Consider the following 22,696-nt stretch of genomic DNA (forward strand, 5'->3'; position numbering starts at 1 on the left):
GCTCTTAACCCATCTGCGGCGCCACTTTTATGGAGCGCTTCTCTGCGGAAAATATAAAATAAATAAAATGAAACAGCCACGCCAACCTGAGTGAAAGTAAGATTGTTCAATAATTTCTGGACCAAGTTGAAAGAAATCTGAAAACACTTCAAAATGCTGCAGGTAGACTTTTGACATGAAGCAGAAAGTTCAACCACATTACACCCATTTTGGCATCCCTTCACTGGCTTCCTGTCCCAGTGAGATCAGATTTTAAGGTTCTGCTACTAACCTATAAAATTATTCATGGACTGGCACCTCCCTCCCTAGCTGACCTAATTAAACCTTACGTACCGGCCCGGGCTTTACGTTCTCAGGGTGCAGGACTACTTTGTGTCCCTAAGGTGAATAAGAAGTCTGCGGGTCACAGAGCTTTCTCTTATCGTGCCCCTGTTTTGTGGAATGATCTCCCTGCGTCAATAAAACAGTCATATTCTGTGGAGACTTTAAAGTCCAGACTTAAGACGCACTTATTGTCCCTTTCATATGGCTAGCATATTGGTACAGTTTTGTTTTACGCTTTTTACTCTTTTAATTAATTTATTAGTAATTGGAGCGGGCCGCGGCCTCAACTTTACCAAAATTCTGGGTCTTTTAGTGAAGTTTAGGGCTAGCGGCCGGCGATCACCTTAGTATTTCTTCTGTTTTTCTTGTTGTTTAATGCTGGCAAATTATACAGTATTTTTTGTCTTTCTGATGCCTGATTCTGTTTTTTTCTCTCTGTTTAAGGTGCAGCTCCATCCAGAGATGGGAGTTGTATTTGTGTTGGCAATCCTCCTGTCCTGTGCACCAATAGCATTTCTTGTATATTCGTCCGTGAATTGTTCTGTAATTTATGTTTGTAGCATGGCCCAAGCAGAGGGTCACCCCTCTGAGTCTGATCTGCTTGAGGTTTCTTCCTCAGAGGGAGTTTTTCCTTACCACTGTTGCACTGGGGGTTGGTAAGGTTAGACCTTACCTGTGTGAAGCGCTTTGAGGCAACTCTGTTGTGATTTGGCACTATATAAATGAAAATAAATTGAAATTGAAACTGGAATATGTTGTATATCATAGAGGAATTAACTTCATTCATGTATATTCTTATATTTAGTAGAATATACAGTGTCAAAGCAACTGTCATGGGACCCACCAAATTGAGAGAGAAAAGGCATTTCCATTCTATGAATTTGCTCTTACAAAATATCTCAGGATGGAAAACCTGATGTGGGAAAAAAAAAAACCCTAAGCTAATTAAAAAGGGATAAATTGAGACTTATGAAAGGGAGAGTTCTAACTGAATCACTAAATGAATGGTGTGATATTTATCAAAGCGTTCAGGCAGTAAAAGGACACACAAAAAATAATTTTCTAACCTTTATTCAGTAATTTTAGTAATTTCCCCACATCGTTTATGTTTTATTTATTTAACCAGCTGATACTCCTTTGTCAGCTTGTCGCAGTACCTGAACGCTGCACAAAACAGCATTTTCAGATCACTTTAACCCAAGTTCAAGTCAGCGCATCATAGATTTCTATTTAATCTAATACCTGACAACTCGTAATAACGCTAAGCAAGATGGCGGCTGCTGGCAACAGCTCACGGGCTGCATTCGTCATCTAGTGGATTAAATAGAAATTATTGTCTACGGTCAGTTTCAGCAGCCAGGTGCAACCTGAGCACAGATGTCCCCTGGAAATCCTGTCAGTGTGCTTAATCTCATTACCTGCTCTTTTAACTCATTTGTGTCTCTTGTTTGCCCGAAAGCTCTGGAAATGATGTTGCATCAGCAAAATTAATTATGGAGTTTCTAAATTGGTGTTGCCTTCAGAAACCAGAACACTCCTTATTTCTATCAGCAGATGACGAGGCCGCTGGTTGCATCCAAACATTCTTGCGAATACTTGGCTGTTTTGCATTTTCTCTGCACAACACAACACCCTGTTTTGCATCAAGATTTCAGCTTGTATAGCGACAGTGTGATCAGTTTTCAGTGAGACTTGTTGCAGTAGCATGTACATAAGAAGAAAACTTTCAGTGCAACGCTGATCTTTATGGGCATTATAATCGTACACGTGGAGCACAAGCAGTGGTGTTCTTGGTCAATGCCATATGAGGGCTGTAATTTATTATTATTTTGTAATCAATTAATCTGTTTAATTCTTTTTGTGATCAGATGCTTAATCTTTTGATTTAACATTCCATTAAATCAGAGGTGGGCATGAAAGGCAAAGACGGCGCAGGTTTTTTTGTTACCAATCACCTCAGCAGGTGATTTCACAGATGATCAGGACTGTAAATTGAGGGGAGCTCCACTTGCTGAGGCACTTGGTTGCAAGGAAAACCTGCAGTCTTTGCCCTTCACGGCACACTGCTGTCCGCACCTACATTAAATCATAAAAAGTATTGTTTTACAAATAAAAAAACAAAAAAACAAATGCCGACATATAAAGGCTATAAAGTGCCAAACATGTGACCATGTGTGCTAAATCTAACTGTGTAGTTGGTATTTTTCTTTAATATGTCTTTTAGTCAGATGTGGTTTGTCAGCGGTACAATGCTGTGTGTAAACAGTGTTGTGATGTACATCCAAAATTCTGGTTATTCCTGGAAACATTCCATCTGTCTTCTTTTGAGCTGTTGTTGCTACACACACATAATTATACATTATGAATGAACTTGAGGAGAAGCTGTTTTGCACTCACTGGTGCGTCCACATAAAATTTGTATAATAAAAAACAGAGTTCTTAATGCACGCTGAAGCGATCCAGAATCAATAATGTTTCCTTACCAAATACATTGTCCTATTTTTATTGTCGTGGTGAAAGTGTGTTTTGCAGAATGTCCACTTAACCCAGTGTTTTGTCTCATTAAGGTCGCAGGGGAACAAAAGTATCACCCAGAATGCTTCACCTGTCTGAACTGCAGGACGTTCATTGGTGATGGAGACACGTACGCTCTGGTGGAGAGATCCAAACTCTACTGGTGAGGAGAAGTAAAAAACATAAAACCTCAAAGTCTAAGAGGATGGAAAAACAACCAAATTACATCAACCTTGTTGATGTTTTTGTTTTTTTTTTCCCTTTCTTTCTTTTTTAAGCCAAATAATTTAACAGGGGGTACGTTCATAGTGTAGTACTGCTGTTTTGTCAAGGATGACATTACATGCATGCAGTGTACACGATTTTGGTGTGTGTATGAGCAGAGATGGAATATTGCATTCATATCAGTCAGTTTGCATGCAACTAAACTGAGACTTATGAAAGGGAGAGTTCTAATTGAATCGCTAAATTAATGGTGCGATATTTATCAAAGCGTTAAGGCAGTAAAATGACACACACAAAAAAATCATTTTCTAACCTTTATTCAGTAATTTTAGTAATTTCCCCACATCATTGTTAGTCCATGGATGGATGTTTTTTCATAAGATTAGAATGAGCCCTTCATATCTCCATGGAGGTGAGCTCCCTCATGGCCCTTCCAAAAAAGTTTGTTTTATTAAATAAACCTTAAGCTTATTTCCCAAGTATACTTGGGAATTGTACTGATTCAGTACTTCTTGGGACTTAACTGGCCCATGTTTTATTCTATAAATGTACACTTCTTGGTATACTTTCAGTGTGAGAGTAATAAACTTTGAGTACACAACTCATTTTATTTTATACTGCACTATAAGTGAAGCTATAGGTATTAATAGATATTATATAGGTATTAGTTATATACTTGTAGTCAACTTTTTAATTTATGAAAGCACAAATTAATCCGGTCATTTATCGTTTGATCAAACTACATGAATATTTGACTATTTACGTAAGAATAGCAGATAATGTTTAGTGTTCTGGCTCCGACTTTTTCAGTCCCTGCAGAATGCACAACAATTAAAGCAAGTGTGTTGGGGAGTGACCGTGCAGTTTGTGATTTTACTCCTCAGACATAATTGTCATAGGTGAACAGAACAGTCAGACATTTGTTAGTGAATAATGTTTTAACATGAGTGAGATTTAAAAAATGCAAACTCGTCCTTTGAATTCTCGGCAGTGTGTATTTTGATGACTGTGTTTTAATCATCTTAATGTCAAATGTAAAGCTGATTATTGTAAAATCTAATGAGAATTCATATTTTTCTAATATGAAAGCGTTCTCTCTCCTTTTCCTCACTTTCTGCGATCTTCCCATTTTTCATCTATCTGTTGATCGTCTTCTCCTTCTTGTTCTGTTGCTCAGTGGTCACTGTTACTACCAGACCATCGTAACCCCGGTGTCACTGCCGGATTCGCCATGCTCACGGATTCCTCACACAGTCACGTTGGTGTCCATCCCAGCATCTGCGGAGGTAAACAATGGACGCAGGGGGCGGGGGTTCTCCGTGGCCATTGACCAGCCCCTCAGTCCCGCTAACGGCTACAGTCCTGAACACGGGCGCACTGTCAGAGTCTCCCAGTGAGTGTTTGCATTCACAGTAAATGTGCATTGAAGTGTTTGCTGTGAAGACAGAAAATTAAGAACATTAGATTAATTCAGAGGATTTAGCAAAACTGATGCCTGCCACCTACTGGTTGGCTGAATACACCTGGTGCGGGTGGAGCAGGGACAAATAAACTCCAAAACTCTCAACGCCAAACATCACATTGTGTGTTGCTGAGCTGTGTTCTACAATAAATATTGTAGAACCATGCATTGTTTGTTTGTAGCATTTCCTCCACTGTGACAACTTTTATTGTTTTGGGATTGTACAGAAACTCTGTAACTTACAAAATTCATATTAACCAGTAAATTTTTGGGTGGGGGACAGAAAAGACACCCAGATGGGGAAAGGGTTAGAAATAAAGGTAAAATAGAGACATATGCATTAATGCAAATGTGTAAATAATTCAAATAATTATATCATTTTGTTCCTTGTCCAGGGTGGACGCAGACTGCATCAGTCCCGATGTGAAAAATTCAATTCATGTTGGCGATAGGATCCTGGAAATCAACGGCACACCCATTCACAATGTTCCTCTGGATGAGGTATTCACTTCCGTGCACCAGTCACACATATACTGTGTATGAAATATGCAACGCCACAATGTACAATTCTGCTCAACATTATTGATGCACCTCATTTTTAAGTACAAAATTCTGAATATCTTCAAAAATGACAACAAAGTGTTTTCATGTGGTAAGATGTGTGCTGCACAGACATGTGAACCTGTTTGGAGTTACAGTAATAAAAGCAGTGTAATAATAAAAAAAAAAAAACAAAAGACTCACCTGATAATTTTTATATAACTTGTCCTTTTAAGGTAAAAATAGTTTAAACAGATGAGTAATGAATAATTAGAGGTTTATCAATATTCAGGGAGTGGTTGCTTTGGGTGACAGCTTGTGTGCCAGGTGAAGGCGCCCACCTACTAGCTGCTAACAGTGGCCCCTAGCTGCTGTGGACTCACCTGCACTTTATTACAAATGTCTGAGGTAATATGCCTACTATCAGACCATGTAAGACATCTATGCTCCAGTGCTTCCATCGAATGTTATTTTATTAACATTTGTATATTAGCATGTTTAGCACTGATTAGCGGGTATGGACAGCTTGGTGATGTTGGCTCCATTGATGCTGCCATTGTTACTGAGGCAATATGCTGGTTATTGTTTTTTAACACCCAAGTCGTTCGTGATAAGAACCAATGCCCATTTAGCAAAAATGTGCATTAATCAAGCACCAGAACTAAGGTTTCCCTGTTAGCCTTAGCTTGTTTGGTTACTGTGAGGTGGGGATGTGATTGGGTGTCATTCGTCCCACCCACATCAGGCTGGTCTTGCCCATGTGCCATCTCTTTACCCATTTATGGGTTGGTTAGGATTTAGGCAGTCAGATACTGCCAGGATGCCAAAATCTAGACCAGCCCCGTTTGGGCTTCAAAGAAATTACCAAACATTTAGTTCTCAGAAATGCTGCTATAGGAGGGACATAAGTGTAAGTAAGTCCCTTCGGCTGCTCCCTTGTTCGCACTTGGGGTCGCCACAGCAAATCCAAGGTGGATCTGCATGTTGAATTGGCACAAGTTTTACGCCGGATGCCCTTCCTGACGCAACTCCACATTACATGGAGAAATGTGGCAGGGGTGGGATTTGAACCCGGAACCTTCTGAACTGAAACAAAGCGCATTAACCACTTGGCCACCACCCCCTAGCAGGGACATAAGTGAAACTGGTTGAACTAGACGTCTCTGCTGTTCTGATTTTGGACTGACCCTCCTGCTTGAACCTTGCTCTCCTCTCCAGATTGACCTGCTGATCCAGGAAACAAGTCGTCTGCTCCAGCTCACGATTGAACACGACCCCCACAGTCATGGACAGGAGGGAGGCTCCTCAGAGGCAGAAGAGCAAGTGGACGGCCCCCTGACCACACCACAGTCAGAGGGTCCCAGTCCCATCCTGCCCATCACTCAACCCCCTGACATCAACAGCCTGCGATCCCGCATCATCACGTAAGAATCTTCCAGGACTGTCCCAGCTCACATTAGACACCTTGAGACTTTATGACAGTAGTTAGTGGGGTCCAGGACCCGGCTCACTGCTGCTACCTGTGCAGTCTGAATGTGTGTTTGGTGAATTGATGTATTTCTTTAACAGTCAGTGATGTCACGTGCACTGGCAGAGGTTTCTTTTCATCTGTGATGAGAATTTTTACTCAACCTAGTGGTTTCTTTATCTTGCATGGAAAGCAGAAGTGAGTGTTACCTCTGTGTCTGTGAAACCACCCAAGTGTTTGTTCTAGTCCTGTAAAGTCTGTTCATAAGTAACATGTCAAATGACCTAACCCACAGCTTCAGTGGATATCCCCCCACCCCCACCGGGGCCCTCTTCCTGCAACAGTTCAAGAGTGGGTGACAGTTTCTGTTCTTTCCAATCATGTGAATGCAGAAGTAAATAAGAATTACATAAACTAAAAGAGTACAAACGTACAGTATTCACTCACTGGCCACTTTATTAGCTACACCTGTTCAACTGCTTATTAAAATAGTGTATTATAAAATAGTTGATTACTAGGAGTGTGTATCTTATTCTGATGAAACAATCCTACAACCCCAATTCCAGTGAAGTTGGGACATGGTGTGAAATGTAAATAAAAACAGAATACAATGATTTGCAAATCCTCTTCAACCTGTATTCAGTTGAATACACCACAAAGACAAGATATTTAATGTTCAAACTGATATACTTTTTTGTTTTTGTGCAAATATTTGCTCACTTTGAAATAGATGCCTGCAACACATTTCAAAAAAGCTGGGACAGGGGCAACAAAAGGGGAAAATGGGGAACTGGGGAAAATTGATGAATGCTCAAAGAACACCTGTTTGGAACATTCCACAGGTGAACAGGTTAATTGGAAACAGGTGAGTGTCATGATTGGGTATAAAAGGAGCATCCTCAAAAGGCTCAGCCATTCACAAGCAAAGATGGGGCGAGGATCACCACTTTGTGAACAACTGGTGAAAAAATAGTCCAAGAGTTTAAGAACAATGTTTCTCAACGTTCAGTTTCAAGGAATTTAGGGATTCCATCAACTACAGTCCATAATATAATCAGAAGATTCAAAGAATCTGGAGAACTTTCTACACATAAGGCGCAAGGCCGAAAACCAACATTGAATGCCCGTGACCTTCGATCCCTCAGGCGGCACTGCATTAAAAACAGACATCATTGTGTAAAGGATCTTACCGTGTGGGCTCAGGAACACTTCAGAAAACCATTGTCAGTTAACACAGTTCGTCACTACAAGTGCAAGTGAAAACTCTACCATGCAAAGTGAAAGCCATACATCAACAACATCCAGAAACACCGCCGCCTTCTTTGGGCTGGAGCTCATTTCAAACGGACAGATGCAAAGTGGAAAAGTAAGCTGTGGTCTGATGAGTCCACATTTCAAATTGTTTTTGGAAATCAAAAAGACCATTCAAATTGTTACCAGCGCAAAGTTCAAAAGCCAGCATCTGTGGTGGTATGGGGGTGTGTTAGTGCCCATGGCATGGGTAACTTACACATCTGTGATGGCACCATCAATGCTGAAAGGTACATCCAGGTTTTGGAGCAACACATGCTCCCATCCAAGCAACGTCTTTTTCAGGGACGTCCCGGCTTATTTCAGCAACACAATGCCAAGCCACTTTCTGCACGTGTTACAACAGCTTGGCTTCGTAGTAACAGAGTGCAGGTACTGTTGAACAACTGAAGTCGTACATCAAGCAAGAATGGGAAAGATTCCACCTACGAAGCTTCAACAGTTAGTGTCCTCAGTTCCCAAACACTTATTGAGTGTTGTTAGAAGGAAAGGTGATGTAACACAGTGGTAAACATACCACTGTCCCAGCTTTTTTGAGACATGTTGCAGGCATCCATTTCAAAATGAGCAAATATTTGCACAAAAACGATAAAGTTTATCAGTTTAAACATTATATATCTTGTCTTTGTGGTGTATTAAATTGAATATAGGTGGAAGAGGATTTGCAGATCATTATATTCTGTTTTATTTACATTTTACACAACGTCCCAACTTCACTGGAATTGGGTGTGTGTGTGTGTGTGTATCCTTAATTTAACTAGGTAAAACCCTCATTAAGATTAAGAATCTCTTTTTCAAGAGTGACCTGGCCAAGAAGGCAACAAAACAGCATGGTTACAAAGAGATGTCACTTTCATACACAACACAAAATATACTATATATATATAATAAAATCACAACATCCAGCCTGCATGGGATATAGTTACAGTTTCTAAAATGCCATCATAAAAACAATTAAAAGCAGTGACATTGATGAGGGGAGTTTTCTTCTTGATCATCATAATTGACTTAAACTTCCCCAGAGAGATCACTTCCGACAATTTGAGTCCAGTGTTAGTTATTCCATGTGGAAGGAGCAACATATTTAAAAGCTTTTTTCCCCCCAAGTTCTGTTCTCACTCTTGGGACCACTATCTTTAGAACAGGATGAGAGCGAAGGCTGTATTGAATTTGGGTTCTACACATCTGTCCATGTATCAAGATACACAGGCTAGTAAACGAATAAAGAACAAAATTGTTTTCCCAAATACATATTTCATGAAAACCCAAGGTCCATCACGTTTATACAAATGTGCTGCAGCGCATTCACACTGCATCGCCTCACTTTCTGTTCACCACTGGGGGCAGCACCACAGAGCAGCAGAAAGTGCAGCATAGATAGAGCCCAGAAGAAGAAGCCAGCTGTTGTTAGCGTAGCACAATTAGTACAGTGTAACTTTCGTGTTGTGATCCAGTATGGCAGTATTAACAAAGTATGGACTGAACATAAATTTTAAATGGGTACATTTATCAGTAATGATGCCTTCCACTTTCAGACATGTTGTCTTTGTTTTTACCTCCAGGCAAAATTAACTGTCCTGTGACAAGTGCGGCGAGAGCCTCACGCTGACCTTTTATGACAGCAGAAGTACCGTTGAAATGAGCCTCACTCAACCAATTCATGAAATCGAGCCATTGCCTGGTTCATAATACATTTAGATGGATTCAGGGGTCCATGTGTTGTTGTGATCAAATGCATAATTTGAGAACTTGTTGTCTTCCATCTCATCTCTAGCAGGAGCTGCAGCATTGACAAGTCTCCATGCTCGAGCAATGCAGCGTCTCCCATCTCCCAGAGGAAGGACATTAATCGCTCTGAGTCACTCCGCGTTGTCTCAAATCGTACGCACCGCATCTTTCGACCGTCGGATCTCATCCACGGAGAAGTGCTGGGGAAGGGCTGTTTCGGCCAGGCCATCAAGGTACATCTTCAGCCAGATGTACACATTTTATCGAACACTTCAGATGAGCTGTTTATAGTTTGTCCAGAAGATGGGAGCGTTGAAATATGTGAAAACCAGAGGCATCCTGTGTGCTTGTGGTTCAAAAGTATCACTGTCCTGACAGGTTTCCCAGTTTGAGTTGTTGCATTGTGTGTGTTTTTCCTACAGGTGACTCACAGGGAAACGGGGGAGGTGATGGTGATGAAGGAGTTAATTCGCTTTGATGATGAAACTCAGAGAACGTTCCTGAAAGAGGTGAGCGAGATTCCAGTGGGACGATTCAGTCTCATTTGAATCTGGAATCGTAGAGCACCTGTAGATTCACTCAGTACCTTATTGCACACGTGCATAATTTTATATATGATGTGGTTATAATGTGATGATAATTCTTTCAGGGCAGCCTGTCACAGAAAGATAGTGAAACCAGGTTGTTGCTCTGTAGTTGCAGATTTGGATTGTTGGACCAGAGGAGGAAATTGGGAGTGAGGAAATGAGTGGATTTTTGTTTGTTTGTTTATTTATTTATTTATTTATTGTACAAAACCAGAAACTAACATTTGTAATTATAAATTTGCAACCACACTGTGTGGATTTGGAGCATGACTTGATTCAAAATAGACCAGTCTGATAAACTTTACAAGTAACCGTCAAAACACAAATGCATCTAAATATAGAAAACATGAAATATATATATATATATATATATATATATATATATATATATATATATATATATATATATAATTAATCTAAAATTTCTGTAAACATAAATGCTCATCATTTCTCCATTGCAAACATTCTACTGAACATCAATAGTTATATTCACAGGGGAAATGATGCTGTCATTGTTAATTTTATGGAATGCATTTTACAGTCTACTTATGTGAAAACGCTGCTGAGAATTTGCAACGCCACTCATCTGACAGGACCGTTGTGTTTCCTAACATCAGACCACCCTCTGCTGGACAAACTGCATAATGACACCAATTCAAGAGCCAAAGAGTTTTTTTTATTTATTTATTTTTTCCTGCATGGTTTATTTGTTGTCTGTGCATGCTTACTCCAGTTAATGGCCCCGTGGGCTGGAGCCTATTCCAGCGGTCAATGGGCGAGAGGCGAGATATGCCCTGGACAGGTTTCCAGCCACGTATAGACACACATTCACTAAACCTGCATGTTTTTAGAAGTTGGAGGAAGCTGGAGTACCCGAAGGAAACCCACACAAACATGGGGAGAATATGGCAAATTTCCACAGAAAAAAAAAAAAACAGTTGGAAAGCGATGTTCTTGCTCTGAGGCAACAGTGCTAACCACCAAGCCACTATGTCACCCTGCATGATTTATTCCATAAAATAAGTTTTCATATTAATCCTTTTGGCAAACATAGAGTGATACAGATATTTCCATGAAATGCTTCTGTCGGCCAAATTTTTTAAAAGTTTCTTAATTTATGTTGTATTTTCATCTCACTGTGCTGATAAAAATTTGGGGCTGTAATTAAATAACTAAACGAGGAGGACTTTTAACCTAAATAAAATATTTAAAATAATAAAAAAAAAAATTACAACTGAAATGAGAGGCATCAGAGTGCTGAAACACACAGTGCCCTCCAAAAGTATTTGAACACTTGACATTATATACATTTTAATTTGTTTATGCCCTTTCAAATACAAAAAATACAAAGAATAAAAATGTCTAAAATGATCTTCCTTAAAGTCAAACTGAAAGCAAATCTGTACAACGTGATACAAATTAAATAAAAATCTAAAAGCCAAGATGATGGGTTGCATATGAAATGTAACGCTTTGGGTTTTCTTTCACCAAAACATCAAATCTACGCTTGCATTTCAGATGTACCTTCTTGCAAATTGTAGCTAAACTTTCAGGTCTTCTTTTTAAGAAAATCCTCCTCTATACCACTTCATCGTGAAGCTGTATAACTGAGGATACAAAATGCAAAACATGCACTATGCACAATTGCTCCAATCACAGCCACAGTAGCCTATAACTTCTTCTAGGTTGTCTGGATGTCTTGGTGGCTTTCCTCACTTTTCTCCTTCTTGCACAGTCACTCAGTTTTTGAGAATTGTCTACTCCACACAGATTTACCATAGAGTGCCACAGTGTTTGTATTTCTTCATAATTGATGTGAATAAAGTCCGAGACATATTCAGTGACTTAGAAATGTTCATGAGCACTGTACTTTGGACACTCTGCACACTGATACAGGTTTACATTGAGAAATATGGATGCCTGTTGTCGGCGATACATGCAGTGAGGGACCACCTATAGTCTAGTGTGGTGTATTTTTTGTGCTTGCTTTGTGACTTCGTCAAGTCACTTACATCAATCAATCACAAATATTTTATTAATCAAGGTGGGTTTTTGGTGAAATCTGTTGCCACATTGCTAGCACATGGTAACCATTATTTTTGACGGGGGGTGGGGTGGGCACCGTCTTTGCTTGGTCTTTTGACCAGTCTGTTCCAAAGGTTAATCATCCTCCCATCAAGTTTTTTCTTTGCTTTTTTCCAGTTATTTTGTATACACACACACACACACACACAGACTCCTTCAGCTTCTGCCTCTCCCTTTTCGCTCAGGGTTACCACAGTGGATCCAATGTGAATCTGCATGTTGTAAGGGGAGAGTTGTGTTGTAAGAAATTAGAATTACACATGTGTAATAAAGTTGTTATTCTCGATGTAGAATTTTAGATCCACTTTATGTGGTGGTGATCTCTGTGGTAAAACATAAGTCCTTTTGTCTTTGACTTTTTGTGAGACTCACTCAGCCAGCTAGCGTTCCCTCTAATTGACATGATTGCAGCTGTAGTTCTTTGAAAATGGAGTCAAAGATGACAGAGTAAAAACAGCTCCTGACCAGAATGAGTGCGATTGTCACTTCTGTTTGTATGTAGGCGTTTCAGATCTCACACCTCCCTTCACACCATTTCTGCTGTTTCTCAACTACTGCTGACAAAATTGTGAAAGATTACACCAGCCAAGTCAGATAGAGATAAGGCTTATGGTAACATTCAGCTTTGTGTACTGATGGCGTTGTCTCTTAATGTAATTTCAAGAATGGAAGTTTCTTCTTCTTCTTCTTAATATTATTATAATAAAAGTGTTGCACTCAGTGTTACATAAAGCCTTTACAGCTGTAAAGTATTTCCTTTGAAATAGCTCACTGGTGAGAAAAAGATAGAAAATTTAACATTCTGGATCTATTTCATGTGTTAATGTGGAGTTATAACCAGGGGTGCACATAACTGGTACTCATGGTGCTTGTGTGTGCTAAACATCATTTATGCACAGCAGAGGGAAACACTTTTCCTATAATCTGTCATTGCTTTCCTCTTATGAATTGCTTCCCTTGTGTTTTCTGCTGTGCATCATTTATTTTTAGCATGCACAAACACCATGAGTACCAGTTATGTGCATGCCTGGTTATAACAGTTATACGCAAGACAAATACAGACCTCAAGTTTATACTTCAGAAACAGAGCTTTGACAGTTATAACAATTTTAATTTTTTATTGTTTAGAATTGCTCATATCTTAAAGTTTCATAATACTTTCTGTGTGTAAAATTTTGCTAATTTTATTTGTAAAGCACTTTCAAGACAAAAATTCTAACACGCTGTAGAATTTTAAATATGGACGTTACTAATTTATTATAATTTCTCATACTTTTAAAGTTTTGTAATATTGTACAAGTAAAATTTTGCAATTAAAAATAATTTTACTTATAAAATAATAGCTAAGTGGCCTCTGTGTGCATGCGTGTGTATGGCTTGATCATGGCGAAACCGAGGAGAGCTGACATTTGCCGTTTGGTATGCTTATGCATTTTGGGTGAAGGATGAATGGTGCCAAAACCGAAGCTTGTCAAGCTACATGTATTAGCTAATGACACTGAACATTGACATTTACATTCCGGACTCTCACACCAATCCAGCAGGGGGCGGTAAATTATCTATATATTAAAAGCATGCGTGCATGCATGATTTTATTTAGTAAGTTCAGTGTAAGCACATAATATAACTGTAAATATGTTAAAAATACATGGTGATGCAAAAAAAATGAAAACATTTATTTCCATTGTGGTCCATTTAAAAATCAAATGACAATATAGAAGTTAAAATAATAATAATACTGATGATGATGATAAAAATGTGTATATGATAACAAGAACCTAAACAATTTATAAATACATTAAGACAGTAAATTAACATTAAAAAATACATAATTAAAAGGAAATAAAATGTGTTGAATTATTCTTCAAAAAACTGTTGAGGTCTAAGGTTCTAAAAACATTCTGGAATCACACGCCATTCCAACTCATTATAGAACCTTTGCATAATTTATTACCACCCTTGAAAAATGTCAGCTACCTATTTTACAAACACTACCCAATCTAGAGCCTGTGGATCCCCAAGGGCAGTGCAGTAGTTTATCAATCCAATCGACATCCTTCCATCCTGAAAGACGATTGCTTCAGTGCACTGAATTTGTTGGTTTTCTGTGGACCCTGCACTTTTTGTTGTGACTGTGCAGGCCTATTCTGGTGTGGCAGTCTCGCCTAGAGTTTGGGCAGATGAAGTTTGTATCTGGCATGGCTGAGACTGGTCTGTACCTGTGACTTCTTTTGTCTGCCATCTGTTGTGCCAGGCTCTCTTCTGTAATTTATATTATGTATATATTTATAGTCCATTCAGCATGCTCCAGCTTGACTCCAGGGTCTTTTGTCAGTTCAGCACTCCTGGAGCGCCTCAAAAAGGAAGCATCCGGGTGGCACTGTAATCATATGTGCCAACCATCCCAACTACCTGAGTGAAACATTTTCCTTCACCTTAAATACTCCGAATCCTAGAATGAGACACTTCTGGTTCTTGCCAGCGATGCCATGTCATTTGTCGGTGTGTAAAAATATCTAATGCTGTTTCATCAGGTGAAGGTCATGCGTTGTCTGGATCACCCCAATGTTCTGAAATTCATCGGCGTCCTCTACAAAGACAAAAGACTCAACTTCATTGCAGAGTACATAAAGGGAGGCACACTGAGGGAGATCATCAAGAAAATGGTGAGAGTTCAGCTTTCAGGATCTCCTGTTTTGTAGATTTACATCTGTTAGTAACTAAATACTCTGGTTTGTTGGTTTAAGACTCACTGGCAACAATATTTATTTTTGATCTGTGCGCACAGGACAGTAACTATCCCTGGAACCAGCGGGTCAGTTTTGCCAAGGACATAGCTGCTGGGATGGTGAGTCCAAAGACCTAAACATGCATGTGACTCTAGTTCTACTGTATTTGCGAACGCTTCCATCTGTAAATTGTCTTATGGCCTGGTCACACGGCATACGACAGTACCTGAACGAAGGGAAAAAAGTTTAAAAAGTCACAAATTGTTGAGAAAAGGTGAACGAATGAGCTATTGACTTTTCCCATCACCGAATAGCCTGCGAATCAAGAGCGCAAAAGGAATGAAAGAGGAACAAAATGAAACCGAAGCTAAAGTTGATCTCCATGCTTTAAACGAAACACGCCTGGAGCCACTGCTGGAGTACTGTGTGTCTACATCAACTCAACTCAACTCAACTTTTTTCTTATATAGCGCCAAATCACAACAAACAGTTGCCCCAAGGCGCATCCTGCACTGCATTCCAGGACTCGGCACTGGGATGGAGGTCTGTAATGCCTGAGTCCTGGAGAAGCTGCAAACAGAAGCGCATGAGCCGACCCACAGTGGTGATCTGTGCGCACGTCAGTTGATCCACCTGCTCTGGTTGCTCATCCAGAACAACAGAGGGATCATCTCCTTCATCAGAATCCTCATTGTCTGGTTTAGACTGTGCGCGCTCGGCCTTGCTCCAATTTAAAAAAAAAAAAAAAAAAAAAAAAAAAAAAAAAAAATGCTGGCTGGCTGCTGTATTACTGCATTATGTTACTAAGCCATATACATTGATTTATAACAGTAAACTGTCAAAAGAGGGAATAAATATAAGTGTAAAGATGATTGAATATATCAGTGCAGTAAACTGCTGCAGCTGATCCACAACATGAATTCTGCCTTCCAGAAGAGCTGTTATGTAATCATCTGAATCATCTCCTTGTTGCCACATGTACAGAAGGGCTGCATTGTCATTCCTATACTCGTATTGTTATATTTAATAAAAAATAAGCGCACACAGGAGGCGATCGCTGCTGCTGCCACTGTGTTCAACTCCCGTCGGAAATTATGCAACTGTTTTGTTGTTTCAAATTCAGCAGTTGCTTGAGGCAGGAGCATGGTTTTCATTTTATTTTTGGTAAAATAATTAATTGTATGCACACAAAAGATTAATTCTGGCCTATATAAGGTGCCTGAGCTCAGTGATGCTGCCCCCCCCCCCCCCACCCAGATAAAAAAAAAATTGAAGCAAACAGGCTGAGTTTGCCCTGTAATTTCCGATGGTACATGAATGCAGTGGCAGCAGCAGCACTCACAAACCGGCTTCTGAACTGTATGAAAACATTCAGCTGGTCAAACGAAGTCGCACTAAAGGCTAACGTTACAAAAACTAAGCAAATGATAAAAAAAACAAAACAGCAAAACAAAATACGGATGAATTGAAGTTTTCGGCAGCATTCGTTCAAATTTTTCGACAGTTTAAAAATTCTGATGAAGCGCCAGCTGCATCAATGAAGCTGCGCGAAGGTTAAACCATGCCAACGAAAGTTGACGGGAATCCAGATTTGTTGTTTCATTTGGGCTTTGTTGCCCTTTAAGTGCTGTGTGACCGGGCCTTTAGATTCATGCAGAACCCACCTGCACCTGATTTTGACAAATCGTTTAAGGGCATCTCTTGGGTTGACTGTCCTCCGCATATCATGTTTTGTGGAAATCGGCCAAAGTAGTGGGACAGACAGATAAACAAAATTTTGACCTTTGAACCCAGTGACCTTGACCATTGCCATCCCAAGCCACTTAAGATTTCTAGGGTCAAACTAAATGCACACAGCAAGTTTGTTGGAAATTGGTCCAAGCAACTCACAAGTGAACATTATGACAGCATGAATTCCTACAGGATGAAATAATGATGCAGACATCATTATGGGTGTAATGCATCACTGGATCTACAATAGAAGCCATTTGAGAAGAAACAAAGCAGCCTTGTTTGAATTTAACACTGAAACCCTTTTGTTAATTTGTATTCTTTTGCTTGTACGTTTCTGTCATTTAGTCATATCTGCATTCTATGAACATCATCCACCGGGACCTGAACTCTCACAACTGTCTGGTCCGAGAGGTAAAGTGTGTGCGTGTGTGTTTGCCATGTTTTGTTGTATGTAAGCTTAAAGTTCTAAAACTACACGTGATGAAACATGCAAGCTAAATTTCAGTGTGAACTGAATGACACTGAGGTTTTGTGCACGTATCATATGAACACAGACGTTCTGCAGAACTCATGCAGTGTTTATAAATCCACACTAAGAGACATCACAAGCTTGAAGCTGGATTTGCATCTTTGTGGAGGTGTAAATGACACCAGAGGTGAATAATTTGCACAGTAATTTAATCTTTTCATAAGTCAAAATCAGTGCAACTCTGTTGGCAACGAGTACTGAAATTGGCTGATCAATCACTTATGTCAACAGAAAATCTACCCTGCTCAGATCAAACTATTTTCTCCAAACATTTCCGCTATTGGGTTCCACCTTAAAATTGTTGTTCCCGAACTAGTTACAACCAAGTCAAATACCTGTTATGTTCAACATAACACTGTGTGACATAATGATATGTAACTTTTGAGCGTTATAAAAAATGTTTATTGATGTGGGCCAGTGATTCAAAACTTGTGGGCTGTGACACCACCACCCCCGCCCCCCCTCCGGTGGGCCATAGAGGAAGATGGGCCATCATACGGTGCATCCAGAAAGTTTTCATAGTGTTTCACGTTTTCCACATTTTATGCTAAATGCTTATTCCAAAATGGAGTAAATTCATTTTTTTCTTAAATTCCATCCGCAACACCCCATAATGACAACATGAAAAACTTATTTTGAAATTTTACAAATTTATTAAAAATAAAAACTAAGAAATGACCTGTATGTAAGTATTCACACCCTTTGCTCAATACTTTGTTGATGCACCTTTGGCAGCAATAACAGCTTCAAGTCTTCTTGAATATAATACCACAAGCTTGACGCACCTATATTTGGGCAGTTTTGCCCATTCCTCTTTGCAGCACCTCTCACATTCCATCAGGTTTGGATGGGGAGCATCGGTGCATGGCCATTTTTGCATCTATGCAGAGATGTTCAATCGGATTCAGGTCTGGGTTCTGGCTGGGCCACTCAAGGACATTCACAGAGTTGTCCTGAAGCCACTCCTTTGATATCTTGGCTGTGTGCTTAGGGTTATTGTCCTGCTGAAAGATGAACCACCAGCCCAGTCAAAGGTTAAGAGCGCTCTGGAGCAGGTTTTCATCCAGGATGTCTCTGTACATTGCTGCATTCATCTTTCCCTCAGTCCTGACTAGTCCCCCAGTTCCTCTCGCTGAAAAACATCCCCACAGCATGATGTTGCCACCACCATGCTTCACTGTAGGGATGGTGCCTAGTTTCCTCCAAACATAACACTTGGCATTTACAGCAAAGAGTTCCATTTTTGTCTCATCAGGCCAGAGAATTTTGTTTCTCATGGTCTGAGATGACTGTGAGACCTTATATGTAGACAGGTGTGTGCCTTTCCAAATCATGTCTAATCAACTCAATTTACCCCAGAGGGACTCCAGTTAAGCTGTAGAAACATCTCAAGGACGATCAGTGGAAACAGGATGCACCTGAGCTCAATTTGAGCTTCATGACAAAGGCTGTGAATACTTATGTGCATGTTATTTATTCGTTTTTGTTTTTTTTATGGGGGGGGGGGGTGTTTAATAAATTTGCACAAATCTCAACAAAACTTTTTTCATATTGTCATTATGGGGTATTGTGTGTAAAATTTTGTGGTATAAATAATGAATTTAATCAATTTTGGAATAAGGCTATAACATAAAAAAATGTGGAAAAAGTGAAGCGCAGTGAATACTATCCGGATGCACTATGTATGTAGTCCTGCATCAGACTGGTGTCCTGTCCAATGTAAACCGCCTCATGCCCTATGATTACTGGGATAGGCTCCATCCCTCGTGACCCTTAATTGGAGTCAACTTGTATAGAAAATGGGTGGATGGACTGATGTTAGCCAGCCCATCACAAATCACAAAAACAAGTATTTATGCTAGCTAGCTATTTCCAGCTTTATTTCTCTTTACGTTAGCCTGTCCATCAAACATTTAAAGTTGATGTCTAAGAATGCTGTCCGATTGTTTGCTTGTAGAACAACACAGTGGTGGTGGCAGACTTTGGGCTGGCGCGGCTCATGGTGGACGATAAGCATGAAGCTAAGTTGTCACAGGGTCAGCTGTCAGGCCTGAAGAAGGTCGACCGCAGGAAGAGGTACACTGTGGTGGGAAACCCTTATTGGATGGCGCCTGAGATGATCCACGGTGAGATTTACATTTGTCTGCATGCTGATTATTTTTATTTTCTTCCTTTAAATAGCTGAATCACTTTAACTGAATGAAAACCCTTGACAAATGAGTGAAACACTGATGTGAACCCTTTCTTTTCTCAGGGAAAAGCTATGACGAGCGAGTAGACATCTTTTCTTTTGGGATCATGCTTTGTGAGGTGAGAAACTTGTGCATTGGTGGGTTTGCTCAGGATACAACTAGGTTTTGGTACAAGATTTAGACTTGCAGCTACATTAATCCTTGTGTTTCTTAGCAAAACTGCAGAAAGCATTCCTCTGTTAGCAAAAATGGCCATTTAATCAAAGGATGCTTTTCCAAAATTGTATATTTTTGAAGGGTGTTTTCCAGAGCCATGAAAAGTAAAAGCTGTCTGTACCACATCACAAATTTGAATGGGCCAATCAAGGCCCAGTATGAACATGAGGATGTAGCCTCAGACAACCAGGGAGTTGGGCAGGGCTGGAGGTCTGGTTATAACTCCTGCATTTTTGCAGTGATGGAGCACGAGATAACGTGCATTCAGAGATTTTTCAACTATTTAGTAACAAAAAAAAATGACACAATATTATTAGCAACACAGCTACATTATTTTTATATACCTTAAATTGATATTTGACCATATCCTCCAGTCGCTGTGTGTTGAGCTTTGGGCATGGCTGTGGTTGGAGGTCTCGGATATAAATTTCCACAGATGGACATCATTAGCTGAAGACTGCATCTGGGATTAGAGAGAAGGGTAAATCAAAGTTCTCTTCATGCGGCTGTTTTGAGGAATGCAAACAGTAGTTGTGGTCTGTTGGGAACAATCAGCCTCAGTGTGGTGGGCTGGCTGTTAGTTTTTGACAGATTTTGCTCCTGGCAGCAACACAGGGATTTTTGACTCTTACACTGTCTCACTTCTGTCTCTTTGTTTTTCTTGTTTAATTGTCCTCCTGACACTTTCTAGATAATTGGCAGAGTGAATGCAGATCCAGACTACCTCCCCCGGGCGGTGGACTTTGGTCTCAATGTTTCTGGCTTCCTGGAGCACTACTGCCCCCCTGACTGCCCCCCTGCCTTCTTCCCCACAGCTTCTGTGTGCTGTGATCTGGATGCAGACAAACGGTCAGACAACTGAAATAGAATCACATTTTTTTTTAAGTTGCTTTGTTGTGAACTTTCAGGGCGACTTGCTGAAGTATCAACTGTAGCTCACAGCAGTCCAGAATGTTCAGTGGTGCTGAAAGTTCAAATATACAATAAAATGCATTGACTGTTTTGAATCACTTCAAGGAGAACATGAGTAAGCAAAGCTTAACAAAACTCACCCTGTTCTGATCAGTTTAACACTTCTTATTTTAGGAACAGCAGAGGCTCAATTATAACCACAAATCAGAAGAAGTTGGGATGGTGTAGAAAATACAAATAAGATTTTTTTTAAAAGCCTACAGTGATTTTTACATTTACTTTGACCTGTGTTTCACTGCAGAGTGTATGAACCCAACATATTTCGTGTTTTGTGTGGTCAACATCAACGAACTTGTTAATCTACATCCATTCCAGTATTTAATGCCTGTAACAGATTTACAGCATAGACACAACCTATATGACAGCCAGCACCCAGACTTTGCAACTTGTTCATCAAACCATCAATATACACACAAAACAATATAGGAGACATGACCCCATCTGTGCAGATCAATTTCCTTTCCAAAAACCCTCTCTGTTAGCCATCTAAATAGCAAAGCACCTGATCAGGTGTGCCTAGCTCTTGAAAGGAAAGATGGATGGCAGACAGATTAGAAATAAATGGACTGCATTTATATAGCGCTTTTCCATCTGCATCAGACGCTCAGAACGCTTTACAATAATGCCTCACATTCACCCCGATGTCCAACATCAGGCTGCTGCCATACAAGGCGCCCACTATACACCAGGACCAACTAGGGGATTAAGGATCTTGCCCAAGGGAATAGTGGTGTTACGCCCCAAAACACACTCCTGTTAGATTAATTGAGTAAACATAAATTCTTTGTCATCCTGTACTTTACTCTGCGCTAAGAATACCTGCCATGTAAATCAAAACATTGTTAGATTAATTGAGTAAACATAAATTCTTTGTCATCCTGTACTTTACTCTGCGCTAAGAATACCTGCCATGTAAATCAAAACATTGTTAGACACAACTCAGATGCTCCAGACCGCAATATAGATTGTCAAAATAGGGCCCCTCGTCTTGTGGAAAAAAATGTACGTCTATCCATGTATGTATGTATGTATGTATGTAGTCTGTCGTATGTATGTCGTATGTACGAGGTCTGTTAAAAAAGTATCCAACCTTATTATTTTTTTCAAAAAGCTGATGGATTTGAATCACGTGTGCTTGCATGAGCCAACCTTGAACCTTCGTGCGCATGCGTGATTTTTTTTTTCCACGCCTGTCGGTTGCGTCATTTGCTGGTAAGCAGCTTTTTTGTGAGGATGGGTGGAGTCTCTCGTCGTTTTTTCTTTGCAAGGAAATGGCGGAACGACTGGAGCAGCGCGACTGCATCAAATTTTGCCACAAACTGGGCGACAGCCAGGTGGAAACCATTCGGATTATTCAGACGGCTTTCGGTGACGATCCTCTGGGCATCACACAGATTAAGGAGCGGTACAACCGGTTTAAAGACGTCCGCACAACGGTGGAGAGCGCGCCGCACTCCGATTGGCATCAACACGCTGAAACGACCGGATCATTTCCAAAGTGAACGCTGTGATGACTTGGGATCGTCGTGTGATTATCCAAGAAATTGCGGAAGAGGTGGACATCAGCACTTTTTCAGCACATTCCACTGTGAAAGAAGATTTTGCCATGAAAAGAGTGGTGGCGAAATTCATTGGCACGAAGCTGATGACGCAGCAACAGCGCCTCCGTGTTGAAGTCTCACAGGACATGTTGTGACATGCCCACCTCTTCCACAATTTCTCGGATAGTCACACGACTGAAAAGCCACCGAAAGCCGTCTGAATCTTCCGAATGGTGGAAGAGGTGGGCATCATTTTTCGGAGTCCAGCATGTCCTGTGAGATTTCAACACGGCGGTGCTTTTCCTCTGTCAGCAGCTTCGTGCCGAAGCCATCGGCATGAATTTCGCTGCAACTCTTTTCATGGCCAAATCTTCTGTCACAGTGGAATGTGCCGAAAAAGTGCTGATGTCCACCTCTTCCGCAATTTCTCGGACAGTCACATGATGGTCCCGCATCACCACAGCGTTCACTTTGGAAATGATCTGGTCATTTCAGCATGATGATGGCCGCCCGGAGTGCGGCTCGCTCTCCACCATTGT

At 40.3% G+C, this 22,696-nt stretch overlaps 1 protein-coding gene across 3 annotated transcripts in view; it reads left to right on the plus strand.

Annotated features, from left to right (window-relative positions):
• The window catches only part of limk1a (LIM domain kinase 1a), a 149,417-nt gene that overhangs the window by 122,520 nt on the left and 4,201 nt on the right, over positions 1-22,696 (plus strand). For all 3 annotated transcript variants that reach the window (XM_034169336.1, XM_034169337.1, XM_034169338.1), the window contains 12 exons: positions 2,892-3,001; positions 4,241-4,456; positions 4,921-5,026; positions 6,284-6,489; positions 9,619-9,805; positions 9,995-10,081; positions 14,779-14,910; positions 15,033-15,092; positions 17,053-17,118; positions 19,194-19,362; positions 19,491-19,546; positions 20,336-20,493. In XM_034169336.1, the coding sequence (XP_034025227.1) occupies positions 2,892-3,001; positions 4,241-4,456; positions 4,921-5,026; positions 6,284-6,489; positions 9,619-9,805; positions 9,995-10,081; positions 14,779-14,910; positions 15,033-15,092; positions 17,053-17,118; positions 19,194-19,362; positions 19,491-19,546; positions 20,336-20,493 (1,553 nt within the window). The remainder of the gene's footprint in view (positions 1-2,891; positions 3,002-4,240; positions 4,457-4,920; positions 5,027-6,283; positions 6,490-9,618; positions 9,806-9,994; positions 10,082-14,778; positions 14,911-15,032; positions 15,093-17,052; positions 17,119-19,193; positions 19,363-19,490; positions 19,547-20,335; positions 20,494-22,696) is intronic.

Source organism: Thalassophryne amazonica, chromosome 4 (assembly GCF_902500255.1).
Source record: "Thalassophryne amazonica chromosome 4, fThaAma1.1, whole genome shotgun sequence".
Taxonomy (NCBI): domain Eukaryota; kingdom Metazoa; phylum Chordata; class Actinopteri; order Batrachoidiformes; family Batrachoididae; genus Thalassophryne; species Thalassophryne amazonica.